Raw genomic sequence first — 18,393 nt, 5'->3', positions numbered from 1 at the left:
ATTTCAGCATCGACGCTTCCTAGCTGTCTTACTGGCGGAGGAAGGGTACACACACAATAAACACTCTGTGCCAACATGTTCTCTTGCCTGGATCTTGGCAAAAGGAGAAAGATGTCAAGAGAGAAAGAGTGTGTCTGCTTGGGAGGGGGGAAGAAATGGCAGAGAAGAGAAGAGAAGAGAAGAGAAGAGAAATGAAATGCAGAATGCACACCATCGTTCACCTCGAGAAATCCCCAAATTCTAGTTTCTCACTAAAATAAATGCAAGAGCTATTATATCACTATTTTGTTTAGAAACAAGAAAAAAGAGAAATAAGAGAAAAATATGGTGAAGGATTGTTTGTGGAGACACAGGCATCCAGGACTGTCTGTTCTGCAAAGAGAACTGGAGGTATAGTGATTTTTTTTTTCACGTTTTGTCCTCTCACTCCTTCACTAACAGATCTGCTGCGGATGACAGGAGATTAATTTGATTTACTCTCAGACTCTGTTTCTTAGAGCTGTTCTTGCTGTGTGTCACAGGGGTGGTTCACATCACCAACAAAATCAAATGTGCTTGAAAATATTGACAAAATCACATGAATGAACCGTTCACACTACATGCGCGGTCGCTGCTGGGGCACAAAGCGAGTACTGGAACTGCTACTGGAAAATCAGGGCTAAAATCATGCATCATGCACTCAGCTTTAGACAGATGCACGGGTTAGAGAGGCTGCTTACAGTTTTTCCTCCAGATTTCTGGTCGAAGAGCACAACAGTGAGCCGTTTGGACTCGCGCTGGTAAGTGCAGTAGTACTTCACCCACGTGGACACAAAGGAACCTGAAAGTGAGACATCAAGAAACAGAAATGTCTTATTAATTTATACCACAGTGCTGCTGAATTCTCAAATCTGATTGGTCGGAAGGTGTCGATTAATTTTCTAGAACAAAAGCTCTGACAGCTGCAAGACAAATCACAGGTCTATATTAATGCGCTCGTTCTAATACGTTATCATTTCTATAGCAACAGCTACTCAGTCACAGGGACGTGTACGGTGGACGTTCCACATAATCTAAGGCTAACAATGGTTTTAAACAAAGAAAAAAAATGTTGATGTGGTGAATTTTTCTGTAAGGTGACGTTTATTTAATGTTCGTGAAATGAGTCTCTACTGAGTTTTGATGTTCAGCTGCTGCTTTAAGTTTTTTACTGTGGGAAACAGAGAGGCGGGTAAAGTCATAAATGTTTATAGCTGTTATAATGAAGAACTTAGAAACTCTTCTTGTGGATGTTTCAGAACATTAAATGTAACTATAAACGGATAAAAAAAGCACAATTTGATACTCTTTAACAAGTAAAATACTGTAATTATTGGCAAATTGTTGAGAAATAAAACCACTTCCAGACATTCAGCACATCAGCTGATTACTTTCCTAAAACTTTTCCTAAAAAAACAATTCTAGATTTTTTTGTTGTTGTTTATAAAGTCCAGAAGGGTTTTATTCCTTCTGTATGTTATTACATGCATTATATGTATTATATTATGTGCACAGGCAGAGGACCGATGCTTACGTTTCTCCAAGACAAACAGGTAACCCTCCATAGTGTGAGAACTGATGTTCTTGTGCTCGTGCGGATTCTCCTTCATCTTCCTCATCAGACTCTCCACCTCCGACCGTGTGCTCTCAAAACGGTTCCGAGTCTGATAACACAAACGCGATCAAGTCCATTATTCCAACATGCATTTAGACATTACTGCAGAATCACCTATAAATCCAGCATCCAGCTGTTTCTGTGATTGTCTCTGCCTGGTAAGCAGTTCCTGACCACACAGCTGGTAATATTATTACTCCTCTCTACTCTTCTTACACCTGAAATGGTGGAAATGCTCGCTTTTCTGTCTTTTTTGGATGATTAAATCATTAATTGTGATTTATTTTAATGGTAAATCGTAAAGAAGAGAAAAATCAGACACGCCTATATGAAGATCACTTACATTTTGGATGCTGATAGTGAGATCTGTCTTGAAGTGGTTGAAGTCTTTGGCCAGCTCGTACCCGTGGTGATAATATGTAAATAGCCCCTGTAGAAAAGCCAGCAGCTGCGAACAAACAAACAGAGAGAGAAACATGAGCATCATGCATCTTAATTCCATTCATTACACTGCAACAAACAAACACTGCAAAAACTACAGGAGAAGTTTCCCCTAAGCGACACACAACACACAAACGCTTTCAGATATTTTTATATACATTTAGATGTAAACTATGCAATGTGATTATGAATTTAAAAAAGTGTCTGTATTTACCGGCTCCACAAACTCAAACATCTTCCTCTCCTGGACTTCCTGCACTTTAAACACATACTCCAGTGACACCTCGTAGAAATGCTGCCTTACATGATCCACCTGATTGTCTGCCTGGGTGACAGCACATGAAGGCAAAAAGTTGCCAATTACCATTACACAAATTATAACAATAAGCACGCTAATAGTCAGCTACGTTAATTGTTATCCATGTTAGCATGTTTGCTATCCCTTAGAATACATGATAACACATAAGAGCACCTAGACAATAGTATAGTGGAGTGAGGGTTAGGGCTGTGCCTGGTGGCTGTTAACTAAGTTACCATGGTAACAGTTTGTTTACAACTGGTTAAAGAAAAATTTCATTTATCCCTTTATTTTAAGCAAATCATAGCTAGACACGAGTACTCCCACACGTGAGCATACATTAATTTTTGAGCATGCTGGATGATGTGATGTTCTACTTCCATATTTATTTTACCAAACACAGACGATTATTATTGAAACACGGCTGATGAGCTGCACTGGCTGAAAGGATTTAGGGGGCGGGGCTTCGTGCGCTTGGATGGACAACCTGAGCACGCAATACAGCATCAGCGAATGAGGTCATTAAAAACGACCACGCTAGGTGCCGTGAATTGTGCGCGTGAAGTTATTCATGAATGTGCAGTTTAAAAAAAAAACCTCACATGTGAGAGCACTTCAGCTCTGCGAGCACTGAGCACTGTGACACAAACATGTTCTTACAAGTCAATTAAATTAACATAAAAGAGCCATGGCGCATAATAACAAATAAATAATCTATAATCATGATTTTATTAGTATTTTGATAATTTGTGTTCGAGTAAAAAGTAAAACAAATGAAATTTTTACAGCTACTTTTGATGGCAATTTGCTATTATTATTGTTCTTATTACTAGCATTATTATTGCTATGTGTGAAAAGTTTGTAGAAATGTATTTTTAAAAAAAAAAAAAAAAAAAAAAAAAAAAAAAAAAAAAAACTAATGCAAAGTTAAAAAAAAATCATGGCCTCCACCTGCATGGACCATGATTATGTTCCTACTGAGTGTCTGATTTCAAACACACAACATCATTAAGATGCATACTTCATGAAGGTGTGACTCCTTCTTCTTTGCGGATAAGCTGAGGTGCTTCTCCAGTACAGCGCAGTATTTCTCCGTCTCCTTGTCATACTTCTTCTTCGCCTCCTAAAAGTTTGGTAAAAACAAACCATCAAAAAATGAGCCTTTAAGGAATCCAGTGATGACGCAACAGCTATGTGCTGTTCACTAAATCACACTGTAATCAAGAACTGCTTTATAATGGTCATGCGTTTTCTGCGATTAAATCTCAAATGTCGATGTCCGATAACGAGAAAATGTTCGATTGTTTTAGTGGGAAGAAACAGAAGTTAAACAGTGATGGGAAAATGTTACATTGGGGAAATAAATAAAAATGAATTTAAAATATTAAATCTTACAGCTGGTTAAAACTTCTCTTAAATCAACAGAAAAAGGATGTTTGAATCTTCTCCCCGCCTCTGATTATAACCACGCCCCCTGAGTCCTGCTAAAGACTGTGATTGGACAGTGATTACATTTCAGTGTGGCGTGACTTCAACACGCTTATGAAAGAAAAATGCAATGCAACAGGGAACTACAATCAGTTCAGACACAAAGTTCAGAACTTATTTCTTTCTTATTTCTTTAAAAAGCAATACTTTACTGATGACGTCTTGCTTTTCAGTGTGGCACGTTTTCTGTGTGTGACTAATGTAAAGCAATACCATTTGTGTATTGTTTTTCTATCTTTTTTTCTTTAAAATTGCTCTTCTACCTTATCAGCAGCATGGATCACTTTTAAAGTTGGATCACATCACACACAAGTTCTGCATTTAATCCTTATTACGTGATTCTGTGTTAATTGTTTTTCTTTAAAGAGATGAAGTCACATGAATACTATGAAGGTTTTGCTGTTCAGTGTGCTACATATTCTGTGTCACTAATACAGGTTTGTGTATTTTATTTCACGTTTTAGATTGCATTTTTCTCTGACACACAGGGAAATGTAAATTCCCCTATACGCATTTAGAGAAAGACAACTCCATCTCAGACATCACGAGTCTACTCTATTCACTGCGAGATGCTTCACGGTGCTGCCACACATCATCCATTTCCAGTGAAAAAAAAGCTTAAAGCACCAAGAATGAAATTCTCTGGATGCTAGCGATGTAAATTAGGTGTCAGAATTTGGAAGGAACTGCATAGCGCTCGAACCCTTCTGGACATTCACTTCATTATGGGATTTGTGACGCAGTGGTGAAAAAGCAGTAATTGTTCTCTTTCTTCTGCACGTGTCCAACAAATACAGGCCTGTCCACTGGAATGGTTATAAACTGACCTGAGGGGATAAGGGTGTGTGTGTGTGTGTGTGTGTGTGTGTGTGTGAAATAGGCTGAACAACAGAGTAGATGGCTAAAGAATGTAACGCCATGCTACAGCAACAAAGTCATACACACACAGTCATTTCACACAAAGCTCACCTGGTGACCTCAGAAACGAGACCTGCACCTCCCACAAACTCTTTCCAATTCAATTCAATTTTAATTTGTATTCTGCTTTTAACAACATTGTCACAAAGCAGCTTTACAGAAATATATCAATTCTGGACATACATCTGTGGACTCTTTTCACAACATGATCAGATTTTTTTCCATCTCAAGCCTCATATGCTCGTGCATTCTGTATATTTCCAATGCTTTTTGTACTTTTTGTATTTCTTTTTTTTTTTAAATCAATGACCACTTCCTGTAATGAAGCCTCTATCAGGAGAAGACGGGTTCCATTTTGAGTCCGGTTCCTCTCTAGATTTCTTTAATTATTCCATATCAGAGAGTTTTATCTCACCACTTTCACCTCATTACGGATCTAAATCGACATCTGGATTTCCGTTGTTGAAAGTGCTATAGAAATAAAATTGAACTGAACTGATTTCCAATAACGCATTGGCAAATAAACTTTTACAAAATATGTCTCATCTGGGGTTGATTTTCTCGCCTGGCACTCAGTGATGCTGGGATTGGCTTCAGATCCACCGCAATTTTGCTCAGAATGAAGTGATTATTGAAGATGAGTGAATGAAACTCAAAATTTAAAAAATACAATTTATACATAACACCACCAGATGGCAGTGTGCTACAATAAGCAGTGACTCTAGTTGAGCGTGCAGAGGAAACTTGGGAGTCCAAAAAGCAGTTATTTGTTATTTGTGAGTTAAAATAATAGAAATTCACCAAAAATCCAGAGTTTTCCTTCCCAAATACAAGGATTAGACAAAATTAAGATGCTCTGAAATTAACCTACACTTATGTTTACTCATAACTAATAAAGATTTCTGGCAAAAAAAAAGTCTTAAAAATAATAAAACTACACATTAACAGCACTTTGCAGAATTTGTAAATTCTGTGTATTATTCATCACTTTTTTTTTTTTTACTCCGCAATCAGTGTTGAAGTTGAGTTTAAAATGCAAATTTAACACAAATTCTCAGAAATAACGCAGCGGTGATAACAAATCACTCATCTTTTTAATGTCACTAGCAGCACACTGCATCGGATATTATTGATCAGAAAACAGACTGTTACACCAAAAATTATGTTTTTATCTTCTAAATGAATTAACTGCCAAGTGCGATTGATTACATTTTCAGAGCTCAGCTCAGGAGTGCTTTTAAAGGTCAAAGATTTGGCTAATTCTCAGGAATTGAGATTTCTCCGATTTCTTATGCTTGACGTGGAGTTCTCGTAGCTACAAATGTCTAATATCAATACCCATTTTATTTAAACATTTTATTTTACTGATAGACAAAAACATCTTAATTGAGAAGAAGAAGAAGCTCTTACCTTGGCAGCTCCAATCTGTTCTTTCCTGAACCGTTCCAGTGGTGTGATTAGAACATCGTTTGCGTTATCAATCTGAAGAAAAACAAATGCAGTTAGTTTCCCCAAAATCTGTCAGTGATGATGCAGAGGACTGAGAATGATTAAGGCTCTGGGTTCACCCACCATCCGAGTCCTCTCGTCCTCCAGGTTCTGAAGAACACCAGCAAACTCCTGGAGTGATCTGGCTATTAAACACAAAAAAACAGACAAAGACACAGAATGTTAAGATCTTTTGATTTCTTCTTCTAGACTCGTACACGTCAGACCACAATATGGAGCTCTCTGCTTAGCAGCATGTGACTATAACTGGAGCTTCAGGTATCCTGTCCTCCATAGCCGAGGGTTTAGCCAATTCTCATCCTCTTCTACCTCAAAACCTGCTTCCTTTGAACCTTCACTTGTCAAGTACATATACTCTACGGCCAAATGTTTGTGCACCCCTGAACATCACACCTATATGTGTTTGTTGAACATCTCATTCCAGATTTATTCCCCCTGTGTGTTTGCTGTTATAATGAGCTCAACTCTTCTGAGAAGCTTTCCACTAGATGTTGGAGCGTGGCTGTGGGGATTTGTGTTCATTCAGCTACAAGAGCATTAGTGAGATCAGGCTCTGATGTTGGGTAAGGAGTCTCCAGTTCCAGTTCATCCCAAAGGTGTTCAGTGGGGTTGAGGTCAGGGCTCTGTGCAGGACACTCGAGTTCTTCCACTCCAACCTTCACACACCATGTCTTCATGGAGCTCGCTTTGTGCACAGGGGCATTGTCATGCTGGAACAGGTTTCAGTCTCTTAGTTCCAGTGAAGGGAAACTGTAAAGCTACAGCACACAGAGACGTTCTATACAACTGCGTGCTTTAAATTTTATGGTTCAGGGACTCTTGTGAAGCCCAAACCCTGGTTGCCTCTGCCAGGAAGTTCAGACTTGGCCATAGACAGAGCTTTCACCATGATTATGAACAAAACATACTTTCAAATTAACACAGAAATTGTTAAAGAAACACAAAGTCAAGTCTCTGGATTTGAACCTTACTGAAAACCTGAGGTCTGACCTGAAACACAGACGTCCACATGCGCAAACCTGAGATTATACAACAGCTTAAAATGTTCTGTATGAAGCTCCTCCTGATGAAGGAGTCCTGTTCCTCATGACAAAACAGTGGGCCTCATTTATCAAGCTGGATACGAATGGATTTATGTGTAAATCATTAGTACAAACGTTTACACAAGAACTTTGGTATTCATGAAAGTCCTGTAAATTTACACATAAGAAGACTAGCCAATGTAAACCTCGACCTGATGGACTTCAGATTCTATAATCTGCAGGGATTACTGCACTTTTCTCTCTGGAATATTCTGTGGAGTTTAAACTGTTTGTGTTTATGAAGTTTGCAGCGTTTAGCAGACGCCCTTATCCAGAGCGACTGATAGAAGAGCTTTAGAGTCTCGATCAGAAACACGTCCTCATGCTAGTTCACTCGCTCAGGGACTCAGAGCTCCATCCACAACATTTACTCAAAACCAGACGCTTTATTTTTTATTGTTAATTAAAGAATAACCCATAAATGAAGACAAATAAAATTAATCATTCAGTTATGATAAAATAAATGGTGGCGGGCCGGTCTGTCTGCGCAGAGCCGTAAGCCGTAAACAAACGCCTCAGCTCCCTTTCAGTCTTCACCCTGATCGTTCACTTCATGCTCGCTGCTGTCTGTGCAATTGACCTTTTATGAAGTTTTGTGGGCGTCACTAAATGCAAATGAGCTGTTCCATGTGCACACTTGGTAATTGACGGGTGATTGGCATTCATCAGCATACACACGCAAGTACGAAAAAATCAACGTTTCCGAAACTTTCATAAACTCAGCGGAAATTTTTAGGTCAGTTTGGTTTACGCAAAACATTTACACAGCTTTACTAAAACGTTATAAATGAGGCCCATTGTCAGCACCTGCAACTGAGGTGAATCGTATCACCCGCATGTACCTGTGATCTTATTCATATCAGGTTTCCGTCATTCAGAACGGGCGTAAAATCGACAAGAAGGTTCCACGGAAAAATGGCTGTGAGACAGCGGTGTTTATTGTGGTATTTATGTCACTAGGTGACTGTGTAAAGATCTCAATATGTGTGTACAACTTTTTCACCATTAGCAGAGCAAGCTAGCGGATCATTAGTGATCAGCAGCTCAGTCCTGTACAGGACTGAGTTTATTCACATGGACACGGGGGTAAGGTACATAGACGTTGTATCTAAAATCACATCTGAAATAAAGATCAAAATATTTCATGCCACATTAAGGCAAACGGCCAAGTCTCAGCTCAGCACCAAATAACAAGTCAGGGCCTGTTTGCGCTAAAGCGGTGCAGTGTTGAAACTTCCTTAAAGTGGCTGAGAATCATCTGAGCTCTCTCTCTCTCTCTCTCTCTCTCTCTCGCTTATTCAAGTAATATCTTAAAGAGGACATCTGCTATCCCAGACTTGGGGCTGGGCAATATGACAAAAATATCATATCATGATAACTGAAGTCATTTCTGCAATATACATTATATGGTGTCAAAAGTATGTGGACACCTGAACATCACACCTATATGAGCTTGTTGGACATCCTATTCCAAATCCAGGGCATTAATACGGAGTTGCTCTCACTTTGTAGCTATAACAGCCTCCACTCTTCTGGGAAGCTTTCCACTAGATGTTGGAGCGTGGCTGTGGGGATTTGTGTTCATTCAGCTACAAGAGCATTAGTGAGATCAGGCTCTGATGTCGGGTAAGGAGTCTCCAGTTCCAGTTCATCCCAAAGGCCATGAAACCCATTTCACGAAGCTCCTGACGCAGTTCTTGTGCTGATGTTGCTTCCAGAGGCGGTTTGGAACTCTGTAGCGAGTGCTACAACAGAGGAAAGCTAACCCTCGGCAGCGCCGCTCTGTGAGTTTGCATTAAAGACTGAGGAAGATCTAACAGAAATTTCATGAACTGAATTATGGGGAAAGTGACATGTTATGACAGTTCCACGTTTAAAGTCACTGAGCTCTTCAGCATGACTCAGCCTTCTGCCAGTGTTTGTCTACAGAGATTGCATGGCTAAGTGTTGGGTGTGGCTCAACAATTAGGAGGGGTGTCCAAATACTTCTGGCCATATAGCGTATATCACAGTATAAAGGTTTGCTAATAAACTGCCACCAAAACATTAACAATTGTGAAATTCTGAATTTGTTGATATAGTTTATATGATGTATAGTAAAGATTTTACAATTTTAAAGATTCAAAATCGAATTTTTACCATTAAATCAGCTGCTTTGAATTAAACAATATACATATTTTTTATATCATGATACATGAAAAGTGTTCTGTGACACAATTTATCACTACATCACTTTAGCCATGATTTCTAATTCTCATTACAAAGTGAAATGATCAGGGTTATAATCTGATATGTTGATGTATTTAATCGTTTAATAATAGCAAATGAGTTTGTTTACAATTGAAAATTTGTTTAAAGTGCCAACCAGCTTATCAAGCAGCTTCTGCGACTGTTTTTGCAAAATTAAAGCATTAATACGTAAGTTCTGCTGATTCACATAAAATCAGAAACTATGCTGTATGTTTTCTTCTGTACTGTACTGTATCTCTGGTTGTATCTCACACAGCAGGAAACCCAACTTTCTTACTTTATCATCTTAGTATTTGCCTTTTATCTGCACACACAAAACACATTAATGCATTTGGCACTTGATTTTTGGCCGACTGTTCACTGCTTAGGCAAAAGCACATGGCACAGAGTAACGCTACACACTCCGCATGCCAGGAGGCGATTTTTCCTTCTGCAGCTCCACCGGTTATGGATCCAGTCCAACAGAAAATCCCAACATCAGCTCAATAAACTCCAAGTTCCACGTGTATTAAATTAAGGTTAGAACTCAATCCTACAACAGTGTAGAACTGTCTTAAATGTTAATATCCCACAGACACCACAGAGCAAAAAATGACATTTTAGCAAGTGAAAATGTCTTGAATATAGTCAAATTTATTTAGAATTTCCTACTGTAAGATTATAATAACCCAAATATAAGATTATTAGACTTACTTCTAGACTTTTCTACTCATTTCAAGCTTGAAATTGTCTTATTCTATTGGCAGATAATTTCACTTGCTCTTATATTTGTTATATAACAATCTCATAATCAGAAATAGTACATAACTTTTACTTTATTTAAGATATCTTCACTTGCTAAGATATTATTTTTGCAGTGCATAGATCCAGGGTTCCTGAGCTTGGGGTTCTGTCTGTGTGAAGTTTCTACGCATGTTCTCCCCGTGTCCATGTGGGTTTCCTCCAGGTTCTCCAGTGTTCCTTCCACCAAAAAAACATGCAGGTAGATGGACTGGCTAAGCTAAACTGGTGCTTGGTGCAAGTGTGTGTGTGTGTGAGAGAGTGTGTGTGTGTGTGTGTGTGTGCCCTGCAGTGGACTGGTGTCTGATCCAGGGTGTATTCCCGGCTCACACCCGGGGTTCCGCAGACCTGACCAGAATAAAGTGCTTACTGAAGATAAATGAATGAACATGATACGATAGAAATACAAAATATTAAATATGTTATAGATCAGGAAGGAATTCTCAAACTTTCTCCAGCCAGGAAACTCTGTGTGGTACAGAACCACAGAGCTCAGAGCTCAGAACACGTTAAGGTCCAAGTAGCGTCTAATTATTTACAGGCTGACTTCTTTTTCACTTATTAGGGTTCAGTTCAAGGGTCTAGTTAAACAGGCTAATAACTCAATAACACATACAGTAACTGTAATAATAGTGGGTTGTAATTTCCAACACTGTAATTAAATTAAAAAATCATGGACTTCTTGGCACTGCTACATGGAACCACTGCTTTAATGCTTTTAGTGCTTTTCCCTCACGTTTCATATTACACCTGACAACTGAAGAGAGATTCGTTTTCTGCTCATTCTAACTTCTGCCTTAACCAAATGAGTTTCCAGGAGAAATTACAGAAAATTACAAACCCCAAGTTGTTGCATTGGCAAGTTTTTTTGAGCAAACTTGCCAATATGTTGGCAAATCTGCAGCACAAAAATATATCGTATTGTGTTTGTACTGAGTTCTGTTTCAGAAACGCTCGTCCTGAGGCTTCAGTCAGTCTTTCCCAGGCTGCAGCATTACTGAGGGGGAAAAAATGATTATGTCCTAAAAGTTTTGACAGAATTTTTGACTGAACATGCAGAATTTTCCACCGAGTTAAACAAACAATCTGTGAATTATCAGGAGTGTTATATGGGCTGCTTCAATCTGTGTCTTCTTTCAGCTGGGATGAAGTTGTTGATGGACAAATGTGTAAGAAGATATAAAATTATTTTAAAAAATTTTAAATAATCCATAAAGTGACAGTATTTCAGAACTATGTGATAACAGTGTGATGCCTCACCAATGCATATCTCATCATCCGTTTCGGCGTCCCCTATGCACTGGAACTTGAATTCATTCAGCGACTCTGCAAACTTTCTTTGTGCTGTAGACAGATCTGCAAAAGAGACGAGGGCAGGTGTTAAACGCGACAACGTCTCGGGCTGTGAAAAGCACATGCAGCTATAACTGAGGTGCGAAAAACACAGTTTCATATCCCTTCACAGCTTCCGAAAAGCAGTTCGAAACCAAAACCGCTGCTGTCTCTTTAACGCTTTAAGCTTTAACGCTTCTGATCCTCTGAGTTAGCCCAAGAAACAGATAGAACAGATAGCAACATGACGTTTAAGCAGCCCTTCTTGTCAGTTTTTACATTTTTGTGTTGATATGTGAGACAAAAAAATCCACTTGTGCACAGTAACATATCGAGTTACACAAAACTCAATTCACTCACTTTTACAGCCCTGAAATGTGATGAAAGATCATGTCATAATGTCAGAATTACAGCTGGGTGATGCGATATAATATCCATATTGTGATAAATTACTGTATGTTGCAATACAATTTTCAGCGAGATATCTTTTTATTAATATTTTAAAACAGTTTTAACATTTATGTGATTACAACCTGACTGGAAGCAGTTGATGTGACGATAAATTTTTTTATTAAATCTTTAACACTGTAAAATTAAAAAATGAAATTCTCTTCTTCTATGTTAATTATAAATAAATAAAAATGTCATAAATATTAAATAAATAAATATAAAAAAACACAAATTACATATACACAAAAATTAGATATAAAAAGAAATGTATTATAAACGTGTTTATAAATAATAAACAAATGTATCATCATTATTATTATTATTATTTCTCACATTTTTTAAATGCAACTCTATTGCTGGCAGTTTGTTAGCAAATCTGTAGATCTGAAGAAATGCCTTAGAGAATCGTGATATGATATTTTTCATCATCTCGCCCACCACCCGCGTAATTTCTGCTTTGAAGACCAAGGGCTTGCTGAGTGATGTTTCTACAGAAGAACGTGAAAGATGGTGGACTAGCAGGACATGACACACCACTGTCCTGCATGTCTGATGGAAGTTATACATGAACTGCGTCCTCTGAAAGCCGAGCGATCGGCATGGTGTATTCAGGAAGCACGTGACCATGGTGAGTGGGAATGTATGACCTCTGACCCCGGTCCAAGACCAGCTCGGGTTCAACTCTTCATGGGGACGTCCGGTTCTCTTACGGACATCGGCTGCTGGAAAAAAGTGACTGGTGACTTCCTGTAGCTTCATCATTCATCATTTGTCCACAGTGGTCATGCATTTCCTCAGAATAATGATGATAATGATGATGATGATGATGATATGGTCATTAGTCACTGTATTTTCATGTCATTAACAGAACTTTAAAAAATAAAACATGACACAAGTCACTTTGAAATTTTCTATCTGCTAGTAAAGACAATAAAAATTGAAAACTGTTTTTGTTTCTCCTGCCTAGATTCTGAAACAATAATCAAAGAAGCATTCATGTTTTATTTTTAATTTCTGTCACTGACATGAAAATAGAATGACAAATACATTTTACAAAGCACATGGCAACACAAAAACAACACATAATATTCCATCAGAGGCTGTATCTGTGTTCATATCACCATAGTCACAGCTCTGTTCATGGCCAAAGCCGCATGACCCACAACCTCACACCAATCTCAGTGACTGTCCAATGAGCAGAGATCAAACACAAGCTGAGAGCAACCAGATGCTGCACACACGCACGTGCGCACACACACCCTGCACACACACACACACACACACACACACACCCTGCACACACACACCCCCTGAGAAAAATCCAGTGAGCAAGCCTGGGCCTGTCTGAGGTCCAAACCCTGAGCGAACCAGCTCGCTGATACAATCATCAAATTAACCATGGTTTAAAAAGATAAGCAAACAAATCTTACACAGAATATTTACACACATCGGCAATCATGCTGTTAACCAAAAGCTCTACACTTCTAAAACCGTGTTAATTCACAAGATGACACACGTACGCTCCACCTTCCCATAACCGAGCCCCTCTACGCCCAATCTCGATCCAGGTTTCAGATTTGGCGTCGACGCTGAAGCTAATATGAACTCAAATTCAAGCTTATCCCACAGTCTCTCTTACATCAGCGGCTTTCCAGCAAACAACGAGCCCATCTTGAGCTCTGGGGCTTTAATGGATTTCAGCAAAAACAAGCCAGTTACCATGGAATAGGCAATAAATATAACTGGTGTAGACAATACTAGAGGGAGATCTGTGCACAGCTACAAACATGAGCAACCTCTTAAAAACTGCTTAGATGCGACACTAAAGCTGGAAGTAAATCGCTGACTTGTAGGTCAGAATCTGCATCTCAGCCGTGTGGGGTTTTAGCTTTACTGCCTTTAGAAACTGCCTGTATTTTATTACTTATTGCTTTTATAAACTCATCCGACTGTTTGCATTCTCTTATATCTCAGTCCTTAAATTCTAAATACAGTAAAAAAAAACGTCATCCAGCTAGATTGATAAGATTGATGTTGACAGCTTTAGCCCTTGGCAATCTGGATTATTCTGGCTGTTTCTGTTGCTTTTGCTTTTGATTTTATATAAAACCTTTAAAAATGTTTGCCATGCAAGTGTCTGCTGTCTTGTTTTTCCAAGCTAATACGACCTAAGTACTCTTTCTTTTCACTTAAAACATACTACGTCAACACGCATAAAACACACACATAACAAAGCCTTCCGAGGGCTTAGAAATGTACACAAGATAGTAAAAAAATAGATAAAGATAAAATCAAACTATGTACAATTATTTACAGCTCTACAGAATAACTCTACATGGGCTGTCAACGCCTAACGAAAAGCGCACTGAACTTTCAAGCCAGATGTTGGCCATATCGCTTAGAAATGTCATTTTTTTGAGGGATAGTCATAAAGAAAAGACATGACTTAATGACGCCGGAGTGATTGGTGACTCTGGAGGTTAAAAGATAGAGGAATTTTTGAGCTAGAAAAAGCCAATGAAACACAGAAACAGAATAAAATAAAGCAGCAGTGTGTCTGTCCTGCAACAGTATAACACAATGTAGTTTAAAAGCCTTAAACGTTTCATGAGTACATGTCGTCTCAGACCCTTCAGCATTACATACGCCTCCCTTCTAAAAGACTTTCCATGCAGTATGGGTTCTGACATCGATGTTCGTCTTGCCCCAGAGAAATCGCTTACAGCAATGCGAGCCAAAACGCAACGTGTGACTCATAGTTGCAGGAGAATCAAACACACTTTTTGGGCACAGACAATTTGCCGTGTGTAAATTCTGTCCAATACAAAGAGTATAAATATGAATCAGTTTGGCAGGAAGCTGGACGACACAAAAGATCAGTTTTTTCTTTGAAAGCCACAAGACACAGCAGTCACACATTACAGCACGCGCTGCCAAAAAGTAAGAGCAGTGAGCTTATTATTCAGTTATTCATCTTAAAGCTTATTATTCAGTAACACTAACTGCAGTGACTCTAAGCACTAAGTGTAGCCAGGAGGTAATTTCAGGCTCGGGTGAGGAAATCTACTAAATAAACTCCAGCATGTTCTGTACAGTGAAACAGATAAGTGTTACGAGTTTATGCATATTCAGCAGTAGGAGCTGTGATGACGTGACGTTGTAATAAAGGTATTTGTATTAATAAGGTGAAATGGATAGTAGATTGTGTCTTAAATGATTAAAATAACAGTTCCACTGAAAATGAGCTGTTAGTAATAGAGGAAGTGATATTTTATCTTATAAAACCACATCTGCACGTCTTTTTCTCCACATGCGCTAGCCTCACCTCCCTTACAGCACAGACCATCACCTTCCTAAACTCAGAAAATGCATGACTCTGACTGGTTAATTCTGTTTCACACCATAGCAGCTGGTAGCCAATAAAATGTGTTTAAACCAACTAAGGGACAAGCTCATCACTATTACTGCTCAGTTATTTTAAACATATTCAGCTGCGCGGTATGTGTGTTATATTAACCATCCGCAAATATTTTAGGGGGTTCAAACCCAAAATCCATCATCTAGCTATGAAAGTGACGTGCATTTAGATCCGTGGGAAAGAAATTATGGTCAAACACGCAGACAATGACCGAGATGTTTGTATATTAGTGTGATGCGTCAGGAGAAGCAGAAGAACGGCTGCTCTTCAGGTGAATGTCGGTGCAGGATGAGATCAGAGGAGGTCGAACGAATGCGATGGCCTTCACAGTCACCAGATCGATGGGTTAGACAGTTCTCCACCATCATCATCTTCATCATCATCAAAACACAAACCAACAGGATGTCTTTTGATCAAATGGTGTCCATCTCTCCAGTACAGTCCTACAGACATGTAGAATCCATACCAAGGAGAACCAGGGAGCACTGAAGCTTTTCTGACTCGTGATGGCCAATCACATTACAGGGACACTTTACGTTGTTTTTGATTTAATTTGTCACCCGTCTGTATATCTAGCATTTAGGTTTGCTAACAACAAGCCAACAGGAGTGCAGTTTATCAGGATTTAATGATACTTTCATTAATGACACTTAAAACTTAATTAAAAGTAAATAAAAGATTTGGTGCAAAATATATTCCAACATCCAATATATTCCAGCTTCTGGTAAAAAAGTTAGAAAAGACAATAACAACAAATATTTTCATCCACAATCTGCTGGTTTGACGTGATGCACACCAGAAAAGATGGATCGGTTGTACGGTCGTACATCATTAAACACAAGTCATGTATGTTGTACACAGCTCTGTTCAATTAGAAGTTCCCAAAACAGCATCACAACACAGACACTTTTTCCATATTTGCTTTTAGTCACCAGTCAGGGATCATGCAGAGAATGTGAGAGAACTTCTTGGGTAGCCAACAACAAAGCTAATCAAGTCTGTTGTTTTAAGCATCTGGTACAATTGTTCTAAAATGCACAACAACAGTGAAAAGCGGACTTTGTTTTGGCACTTGAGATTGTCAGAATGCCTGAGGAAGGAGAGAAAAAAGTGACAGGGCGCTAAAATAAGCGGTAACTGTTGGCCGGGCCTGGGGCAGTCCCAGCGTTATTTCCATACCATTCTTCTCCTTTACTGTCCTCTGCTTCCTGATCTCAACCTGCTGACACAATGTCACTCATATATACACACACACACACACACACACACATCATCTGCTAAAACTTAGCAACTGAAAGACTAACACCATCACAGACCAGTAACTTGATGCTAATAATGATTTTGTTCAACAATTTAAAGCAACCAGGCAACTGCTTGCCATGATCTCATGCTAACTGCAAACATTAGACTCTATTCATCGTTGGCTCCATCAGCTTTGTTTGTTTTAAGGTCATGTCCAGGTGGAAGTCTGTGTAGGAACACCCTGCACAGCACACCACTCCATAACGCTCTCTTGGACCCTCGGCCACGGAGCATCATCTGGATTTGAACTTACGACCTCCCAGTGATAGGATGAACACTTTCCTGTTCCTGAGCCCTCTGGATCCAGAATGAAGATCAGTGCTCTGTCCTCTCAATCCTCAATCACAGCAACACTAGCTAATCATGAGCATCTATGAGATCATATATGCAGAAGAGGGCCGATTTCCTCTCAGTGTGATGCAGCATGAGCAGCAGTTTGGTGAAAAGATGCAGTTGGTTGACTTCAAAAAATGGAGAACAATCTTTATCCTGTTCCAGGCTATGACACAGTTCCATCCTGCATCTACAGATCTGGTGCAACATCGTCATTGCTGAATGTTTCCATCATTACCTGTAGAGTGCTTTCAGGATTATGTAACAGGTGAAATAATCAACCTCACAAATGCTATATAGTGTTAGTGCAATAACATGAACATTACTCAGAATGTGCTCTGGACAGTTCACAACTTCGTAGAATATTTGCAGAACAGATTCTTGGAACATGACTGAAGGCCTCACATAATTCAACATCAGCTGAGGGGGAGAGAGATGGAGAGAGAGAGAGAGAGAGAGAGAGAGAGGTTAACACATCTCTGGTGACAGACATGTAAAAACTAAACTATGGCTGATCACAAACCACAGAAATATAGGCACACACTCTCATTGGGAGGTGTCTCTGGACACATTTTTTAAAAACAAGCAGAAAACATCACCATCTCAAACCAGACAGAAGCTGAACAGAACTCTTCAGCACTTTTTTAGATCAATGTTGGAAAGAGATCAATGTTTTAGATCAATGTTTGTAAAGCACGTGAGTCGCAGCAGCAGCAGCACAAGAGTCCAGAGCCATAACGAGAACAAGTGAGGAGCCAAAGCTCAGTCAGCAGCTTTACCATCCAAACACAACCACTGCCTCTACAACCACATCAACAACCGAACAATCGGAAACAGCGCTGCCAGGCTCGGCCCTGCCTTGGTCATTAAAAGCAAAGAAACGGTAATGAAAAAACGTTGCAGTGTACAGAGTGTGTGTTACAGATCACTTCCTCATGCTCTTCATAGCCTTAGCTCTTCAGAGATAAACATGTCACTGTTTATGGTTCATAACAAGGCTACTTCAAATACCACAACAGTTATAAATACTGATGCAAATGTTCCATCACTCAGTGAGGAACATATTAATCTTAGCGTTCTCATGTTATCAGTCACATGAGCTCACACATCATGGTTTCAGTTTGAGATGTAGACCACGACAACAATCACGCCGACGCCA

At 39.2% G+C, this 18,393-nt stretch overlaps 1 protein-coding gene across 5 annotated transcripts in view; it reads right to left on the bottom strand.

Annotated features, from left to right (window-relative positions):
• Positions 1-18,393, bottom strand: part of LOC113541518 (rho GTPase-activating protein 26) — a 62,012-nt gene that overhangs the window by 22,440 nt on the left and 21,179 nt on the right. For all 5 annotated transcript variants that reach the window (XM_026938524.3, XM_026938523.3, XM_026938521.3 and 2 more), the window contains exons 2-9: positions 11,660-11,755; positions 6,351-6,412; positions 6,189-6,260; positions 3,394-3,495; positions 2,289-2,399; positions 1,977-2,081; positions 1,553-1,682; positions 720-820 (exon numbers count right to left, since the gene is read on the bottom strand). In XM_026938524.3, coding sequence (XP_026794325.1) covers positions 720-820; positions 1,553-1,682; positions 1,977-2,081; positions 2,289-2,399; positions 3,394-3,495; positions 6,189-6,260; positions 6,351-6,412; positions 11,660-11,755 — 779 coding nt within the window. The remainder of the gene's footprint in view (positions 1-719; positions 821-1,552; positions 1,683-1,976; positions 2,082-2,288; positions 2,400-3,393; positions 3,496-6,188; positions 6,261-6,350; positions 6,413-11,659; positions 11,756-18,393) is intronic.

The sequence above is a fragment of the Pangasianodon hypophthalmus genome, chromosome 15, assembly GCF_027358585.1.
Source record: "Pangasianodon hypophthalmus isolate fPanHyp1 chromosome 15, fPanHyp1.pri, whole genome shotgun sequence".
NCBI classification, from domain to species: domain Eukaryota; kingdom Metazoa; phylum Chordata; class Actinopteri; order Siluriformes; family Pangasiidae; genus Pangasianodon; species Pangasianodon hypophthalmus.
Note: the sequence above shows the minus strand (reverse complement) of the source record. Positions and strands in the feature narration are given on the sequence as shown.